This window comes from Triticum aestivum, chromosome 5D, assembly GCF_018294505.1.
Source record: "Triticum aestivum cultivar Chinese Spring chromosome 5D, IWGSC CS RefSeq v2.1, whole genome shotgun sequence".
NCBI classification, from domain to species: domain Eukaryota; kingdom Viridiplantae; phylum Streptophyta; class Magnoliopsida; order Poales; family Poaceae; genus Triticum; species Triticum aestivum.
Genome location: NC_057808.1, coordinates 434,622,460 through 434,630,713, shown reverse-complemented (window position 1 = coordinate 434,630,713; position 8,254 = coordinate 434,622,460). Strand labels below are relative to the sequence as shown.

The window sequence follows — 8,254 nt, the reverse complement described above, 5'->3', positions numbered from 1 at the left end:
GGCAGGCATCCAGAAATGCTGATAAAGATGGAGCGCGTCAGGTCAGAATACTTCGCCCAGATGGCACGTTTTGGATTTGGGAGAACAAAGCTGCCTTCAGGCGCTACCTGCTGATGGATAATGTGAATGTTACTGCAAATAACTTTCTATCCTATATTGACACCGAGAGGCATCTTATTGTCCACGGCCCAGACTATTCAAAGGAGGATAAGGACTACAAAGAGGCGGCAGATAATGATGGGGTTCAATATTGGAAGGTGGAGGGTAACCAGTGGGACAGCAATAGGCCGAGAAAACAGAAGCTGGACACATTCGAGGTCATGAAGCTTATGGTCGCGTCTGTTTCAGAGGAGATCATGTCTCTGATGATCTCTGAGCTGCTTGATCATTCTGCTATGACTGGAAAGTAGGTACCGGTGTACTTCTGTTTGTACCTTATTGAAATCAATTTATGCTCTGTTGTACTAACTACGTTTGATGGTTGATGCTTTACAGGCTGAAGGCTGTCTGGGAATTGTACAAGAACAGTGGGTTTGAGCTCTTGAATATGGACGTGCAAAATATGCTGGCACTGGGTTGCCTCAGTAGGGAAGCAGAGGAAGAAGACGACCATTGATAGGTTGCTGCTGCATGAACTTCCAAGTTGGTTCCACAATTGGATGATCGACATTCTGAATGAACCCGTCTTTCACAGCAGTCCACGAAATGACATTTTGAGGTCCAGTGAAAGCATTGGATCATGTAGCCACCTTAGTGCCTGTAGGAATTTATGTTAATTAACTGGTGAAACAAGCTGTTGTCTCTTGCCTAGGCTGATGCTGCCGTCTCTATAGAGGTTTTGGCTGTTCTTTTGTTGGGCCGACAGTGGCCACCTTATACTCTTACTGTAGGCAGTAATGATTGTGATAATATTGCTATCTGTTTGAACTGTTCTTGATGTGAACCCTTGGGGTCGTTTTTAACTATTCTTGTGTTGCTAGTTGTATGCCCTAGTCGTTTGCATCCTGTATTCTAATCTAGCAGGGCTTCAAGTACACATGCATGACACCATGTCTTTGTTATCCTTAGTGAGATGTTCTTAACTGAGCGTGCATCTGATCCTGAAACAATGCAACTGTTGTTTTTTATTAATCTAAGACATTTTTGTTGAACTTCAGGTACTACATATGATGATCACTCTTGAGTTGTGATTTATTCTCCTTCCAACAGTTCATATTGTTTATTTTGTCTCATAGTGTAATAGTATTTTGTTGATCTTAATTTAACTTGTCATTTACCAGCGAAATACATTTCCATTGCATTTATTGGAGTGATTGACCTTGGTGGTTAACTTAGAACTGTTTGTACTCCCTCCGTTTCTAAATAACGCTTTTTTAGAGATTTCAACATGGGCTATATATGGATGTATAGACACATTTTTGAGCGTAGATTCATTCATTTTGCTTTGTATGTAGTCCCTATTGTAATCTCTAAACGGACTTGTATTTAGGAATTGAGGGAGTATGACTTTCTGCTTTGTGTGACCATTTATTGGCTGTGAATTTTCTTAGTTGGTATTTGTGGCTTAAAGGAAAGAGCGTGTGTTTGATAAGGGCAATGTGCATCCGGAGGAAAAGAATTAAGACATGAATTCGGAAAGAGGATCATCTCTGTTCAAAATTCAGATATCAGTTTCAGAGTTTTTGAAGCTGCCCATATTGTAACTTCTATATGTGTTCATTACTCTCCACACTAAGTACAGCATCATGATAGCACTCGGCTAAAAATATACATATTGTAACTTCTATATGATAAGTTTCTGCACCATGCAGCAATTAAGCACCCTCTAGTGCGTGCCATAATTATATGCGGTGTTCAGCAAGCGTGCAGGGCGCACGACATCTATGACCCTGACGCAAGGTACAAGCAGGTCCTCAAAAGGTTAGCAATCCCTGGTTTCAACCTGGTAGATGCGATAGCCAACTCTGGGATAGATATTCTCCAGGAGGTTCTTGATTAACAGAAGCGGCAGGCATCCAGAAATGCTGATAAAGATGGAGCGCGTCAGGTCAGAATACTTCGCCCAGATGGCACGTTTTGGATTTGGGAGAACAAAGCTGCCTTCAGGCGCTACCTGCTGATGGATAATGTGAATGTTACTGCAAATAACTTTCTATCCTATATTGACACCGAGAGGCATCTTATTGTCCACGGCCCAGACTATTCAAAGGAGGATAAGGACTACAAAGAGGCGGCAGATAATGATGGGGTTCAATATTGGAAGGTGGAGGGTAACCAGTGGGACAACAACAGGCTGAGAAAACAGAAGCTGGACACATTCGAGGTCATGGAGCTTATGGTTGCGTCTGTTTCAGAGGAGATCATGCCTCTGATGATCTCTGAGCTGCTTGATCATTCTGCTATGACGGGAAAGTAGGTACCGGTGTACTTCTGTTTGTACCTTATTGAAATCAATTTATGCTCTGTTGTACTAACTACGTTTGATGGTTGATGCTTTACAGGCTGAAGGCTGTCTGGGAATTGTACAAGAACAGTGGGTTTGAGCTCTCGAATATGGACGTGCAAAATATGCTGGCGCTGGTTGGCCTCAGTAGGGAAGCAGAGGAAGAAGACGACCATTGATAGGTTGCTGCTGCATGAACTTCCAAGTTGGTTCCACAATTGGATGATCGACATTCTGAATGAACCCGTCTTTCACAGCAGTCCACGAAATGACATTTTGAGGTCCAGTGAAAGCATTGGATCATGTAGCCACCTTAGTGCCTATAGGAATTTATGTTAATTAACTGGTGAAACAAGCTGTTGTCTCTTGCCTGGGCTGATGCTGCCGTCTCTATAGAGGTTTTGGCTCTTCTTTTGTTGGGCCGACAGTGGCCACCTTATACTCTTACTGTAGGCAGTAATGATTGTGATAATATTGCTATCTGTTTGAACTGTTCTTGATGTGAACCCTTGGGGTTGTTTTTTAACTATTCTTGTGTTGCTAGTTGTATGCCCTAGTCGTTTGCATCCTGTATTCTAATCTAGCAGGGCTTCAAGTACACATGCATGACACCATGTCTTTGTTATCCTTAGTGAGATGTTCTTAACTGAGCGTGCATCTGATCCTGAAACAATGCAACTGTTTTTTTATTAATCTAAGACATTTTTGTTGAACTTCAGGTACTACATATGATGATCACTCTTGAGTTGTGATTTATTCTTCTTCCAACAGTTCATATTGTTTATTTTGTCTCACAGTGTAATAGTATTTTGTTGATCTTAATTTAACTTGTCATTTACCAACGAAATACATTTCCATTGCATTTATTAGAGTGATTGACCTTGGTGGTTAACTTAGAACTGTTTGTACTCCCTCCGTTTCTAAATAACGTTTTTTAGAGATTTCAATGTGGGCTATATATGGATGTATAGACACATTTTTGAGCGTAGATTCATTCATTTTGCTTTGTATGTAGTCCCTATTGGAATCTCTAAACAGACTTGTATTTAGGAATTGAGGGAGTATGACTTTCTGCTTTGTGTGACCATTTATTGGCTGTGAATTTTCTTAGTTGGTATTTGTGGCTTAAAGGAAAGAGCGTGTGTTTGATAAGGGCAATGTGCATCCGGAGGAAAAGAATTAAGACATGAATTCGGAAAGAAGATCATCTCTGTTCAAAATTCAGATATCAGTTTCAGAGTTTTTGAAGCTGCCCATATTGTAACTTCTATATGTGTTCATTACTCTCCACACTAAGTACAACATCATGATAGCACTCGGCTAAAAATATACACAATACACCGTCTGGGGCAAAAAACGTTGCTCCAACAGACGGTCCATATGCAAAAAAATTGAACCGCGGCCTCCTCGTGATGTAAAATACAACACCTCACGGTGCAAATTTATATCACGAGGTGCATCAGGTCCAAAACCAGCCGCCACCCGCGAACGCCCAACCGCCACTTCATTTCCTTTCCCGCCCACGCCCGTCCGCCCGTCCGAAGACCAGCCGACCGGAATCCGCCGCCGTGGTCGCCCAAAACCTCGCCGTCGGCGCCGCTACCACCCCACATCCCCGCCATCGCCCCCGTCGCCTCCCTCGCCACTAGCCGGCTCGCAGCCCCCCGGACGCCGCCGAATCGGGAGGCAGCCGGCGCGGGATTCGGCGCCTCCGGCGGTCCGGCTGCCGCGGTAGGCCTCCGCCGGGTCTTAGGCTGCCGCCGACCTCCTCCCCGTCGTCCGTGATCCTGTCCATGGCCGTTGCGCCGGCCGCACGACCGCCGCACCAAGCCCTTCGCCCGGCTGCCGAACTATTCTTCACCGCCCGCCAAGCTCCTCTTGGCCGGCCTCCAAGCTCATTTCTTATCACCGCCGTCGCCGGAGCTGACCGCAGCAGCCAATCCAACCGGCGGCCATCGTCTTCCACCGCGCGCACAAGGTGTTCGACGGAATTCCCCAAGGCATCTCCAACGGGTTTTGGACCATCTATTGGAGTTGCTCTTTTGGACCATGAATTTGGACCATCTGTTGGAGTTGGCTTTTTTTCGGAGCTCCAAAACGCATTTTTTGGCGGTCCAAATTTTACATCTCCGGTTTTGGACCGTCAAAATTTGGACCATCTATTGGAAATGCTCTTAAGAGCCATCTATATGCCCAAATCTGATATTAGAAACTGTATTGATCAGTTTAGGTCTTACATATAAATCTAGATGCGCATCGCCGGAAATTCTGAAATAAATCCAGAAATAAAAGCGAGCACCAAGATTTGAACCCTAGTGGGCTGGGGATATCGCAGTCCCTCTAACCATCCAATCACAGGTTGATTCGCTATTTTATCATGAATCTAATGCTACTAATTTGATGGCAGAAATGTTGGTGTACTATTATATAAATACGGTCAAACATAAAAGACTTTAACTTTCCAACAAAGTAGTACTAGTATAGAATCAAGATTAATTAAACTTAAACATGATTAGTTTAATTTCCTAACAATCACCAAATTATTTCCACGGTGGAACAGTATGGTCCAAAACCGATCATTTTCGCAAAAAAAAAAAAATGCAACAAATCTTATAACCTTCCAAAACCGGTTTGCTTGGTCTCGAAGCCAAGGATGCTATTGATGATCTCTATATCCCAACAAACACGCCCGGAAGCACGCACAAAGCTAGGGATTACAACTAATTAATTAATCATGATTCGGTGCTATATTAAATCAGACCCCACAGCTATAGTAGATCCATTGCTACGCACGAACAAAATTATAGTACGTTTCATCGGAGAAGAAGGCGAATCCAAGAGCTTAGGATGATTAATCCCATGGAGACGAGGTGCGCCGTCTGTCATGGCGACATGGGCCGCGGCCACGCCACCTTCACGGCCGAGTGATCCCACAGCTTCCACCTCCGCTGCGTCCACCACCAGACCGCCTGCCCGCTCTGCTTCACGCCGTGGCGCGACGTGCCGGGCGTGGCGCCCGCCCGGGACCTGCTCTTCCGCGACGACGAGCCGCTCGAGCCGCAGCCCGCAGCTGCCGCCACGGAGACGACGACTGCCGGCGGCGGAGTGATGTCCATCACGACGCACTGCGAATACCCTGCCATCGCCAAGGACGCCAGCCGCGACGGCTTCGCGGTGCTCGTGCACGCCAAGGCTCCCGCGCTGGCTCCGGCCGCGGCGAAGGCGGCGCGCGCGCCCCTTGATCTCGTGATGGTGCTCGACGTCAGCGGGAGCATGGGCGGCCGCAAGCTGGCGCTGCTTAAGCAGGCCGTGGGCTTCGTCATCGACAAGCTCGGCCCCCACGACCGCCTCAGCCTCGTGTCCTTCTCGTGCGACGCCCGCCGCCTCACCCGCCTCACGCGCATGTCCGACGCCGGGCGGGCCTCGACCGAGCGCACCGTGGAGTCCCTGGCCGCGGGTGGCGGGACCAACATCAAGGAGGGCCTTCGCGAGGCGGCCAAGGTGATCGACGGCCGCCGCTACAGGAACGCCGTCACCGGCGTCATCCTGCTCTCCGACGGCCAAGACAACTACACGCTGTCTTCAAGGTTTTACAATCAAGACGTGGCCACCGACTACAGCGTGCTCGTGCCACCTTCCCTGATCCGCACGGGCGACGGGTCCTCGCCGCCGATCCACACGTTCGGCTTTGGGACCGACCACGACTCGGCGGCCATGCACACCATCGCGGAGGCCACCGGCGGCACGTTCGCCTTCATCGAGAACGAGGCCGTCATCCAGGACTCGTTCGCGCAGTGCATCGGCGGGCTTCTCTCGGTCGCCGCGCAGGAGGCGCGCGTCGCCGTCGAGTGCGTCTGCCCCGGCGTTCGCGTTCGGTCCATCAAGTCGGGGCGCTACAAGAGCCGCGTCGATGCCGACGGGCGCGCCGCCGCGGTGGAAGTCGGGGAGCTATACGCCGACGAGGAAAGGCGCTTCCTGCTGCTAGTGGACGTGCCGGCGGCCGGCGCCACGGACGACGTGACATCGCTGATGAAGGTGAGCTGCACATACCGCGACGTGGCGACCGGGCAGTCGGTGGACGTGGCAGGCGAGGATGTGGCGGTGAAGAGGCCGGTCGAGGCGCCGGAGGCAGAGCCGGACGTGGAGGTCGAGCGGGAGCGCCTCCGCGTGCAGGCCGCCGAGGACATCGCGGCGGCGCGGGCGGCGGCCGAGCGCGGCGAGCACGCGGAGGCGTCGGAGATGCTCAGCCGCCGGCGCATGGCGCTGAGGCAGTCGCCGCTGGGCGCGAGCGGCGACGCCGGGTGCGCGGAGCTGGCGGCGGAGCTGGGCGAGCTGAGCGAGCGCGTGGGGGACCGGAGGGAGTACGACCTGTCGGGGCGCGCGTCGTTGCTGTGCGGCATGAGCGCGCACTCGCAGCAGCGCACGTCGGTCAAAGTTGGGAGGGCGAGGTACGCGACTCCCGCCATGCGTAAGATGGTGGACCTGTCGGTGAAGACTCGTGAGCAGCAGCAGCAGCAGCAACAGGCACAGGCACAGGCACAGCCATCGCCGCCCTCGAGGACGACGATGCCGCCGCCACCACCACCTTCGACGGCGACGCCGGCTCTCGCTAAGAACCTGGTGAGAAGGTACCACCGATTTCTACGTCTCAAGTGAGCACGGGGCGATCAACTGAACTTGCTACGAAAATGCTCGCGCGCGAGCACAGGAAATAATTAAGACCTGAACTTGCACGGTCTTTTTAGATTTTTTGTTTTGTTTCCTCTCTCTTTGCATTCACCAATCTTGTACGAGTAGGTTTCACAGTTTACACCCGCAAAAAAAAAGGTTTCACAGTTTGGTTCAAAAAGTTCCTAGCCGATAATAGGCTGGTTTGGCGAGAGTGGATTTTCTCCCGTGCACACCCGAGGTTGTGCATAGATTAGTGCAACTTTGGAATGGCCCCTTGCATGCAGCCTTTTGCAGCTCCACCCATCCCATCTCCCATCAATATATTTTGAACCACAAGTCCAATTTAATTTTTGTTTTCAGACTCATGTTGCTTGTGATGAAGGCTTTCAAATAAGATCAATTTTGAATATGTTTTTTTAATTCACTAAGTTTCTCGCAAATTCAGCAACTGAAACTTAAAACTTGATGTGCCCTTGTGCGGAATCCAACAACTTTACGAATCGTGAGCTAAATTGGGTAGTCGAGCAAGTTTCAACTACTAATTTAATAAAACAATCATAAATTTAGCAAGTTTCAAAACTAAAACTAAAACCCTGAACCCTAAAACCCTAAGCCCGGAAACCTAAAACCCTAAAAGCACATGAAATTTAGTAAAACTTGGTAAAACAATGTTATTATTATCGAGTTTTAGTATTTGAAACATATTTTTTTTTAAAGTTGTCAAAAATTATTTAAAATGGGTCTTGTTCGAAAGTTCTCTTCGCGACGAACGTAAATATGTAAACAAAACTTAATTTAGATTTTTGGTTCAAAAGTTACAGTAAAATTAAATTAGAAGATGAAATGAAAAAGTCATAGGGGGTGAGATGGATGGCGCATGTAACTCTATGACAAAAGCGTGCATGCATTATGCATGGGGCCCTCCATAGTTAATTACTCCTATGTCTTTTTTGTAGATAAAAAAATAGGCATGTATGCAGATCTCCAACCAAATGAACGACTGAGACATGCACGGGATAATCTCTTTTCTCCTAGTTTGGCTCACTGTTTTCTCTTTTACATTCGTATGAATTACTGTATTTATGGATGCCAATAGTTGGGAAACGTCAGCCGGAGACGTCGTGTGAGTGAACACTTGGT

At 48.6% G+C, this 8,254-nt stretch overlaps 1 protein-coding gene across 1 annotated transcript; it reads left to right on the top strand.

Annotated features, from left to right (window-relative positions):
• Positions 1-5,078: 5,078 nt before the first annotated feature.
• LOC123125322 (E3 ubiquitin-protein ligase WAV3-like) lies at positions 5,079-7,845 on the top strand. Its single transcript, XM_044545836.1, has one exon. The coding sequence runs from the start codon at positions 5,552-5,554 to the stop codon at positions 7,097-7,099; it is 1,548 nt and encodes a 515-aa protein (XP_044401771.1). The 5' UTR covers positions 5,079-5,551; the 3' UTR covers positions 7,100-7,845.
• The last annotated feature ends 409 nt before the right edge of the window (positions 7,846-8,254 follow it).

Coding starts and splice junctions, on each gene's coding strand:
- LOC123125322 (XM_044545836.1), top strand. CDS start 5,552: ATGTCCATCACGACGCACTGCGAATACCCTGCCATCGCCAAGGACGCC.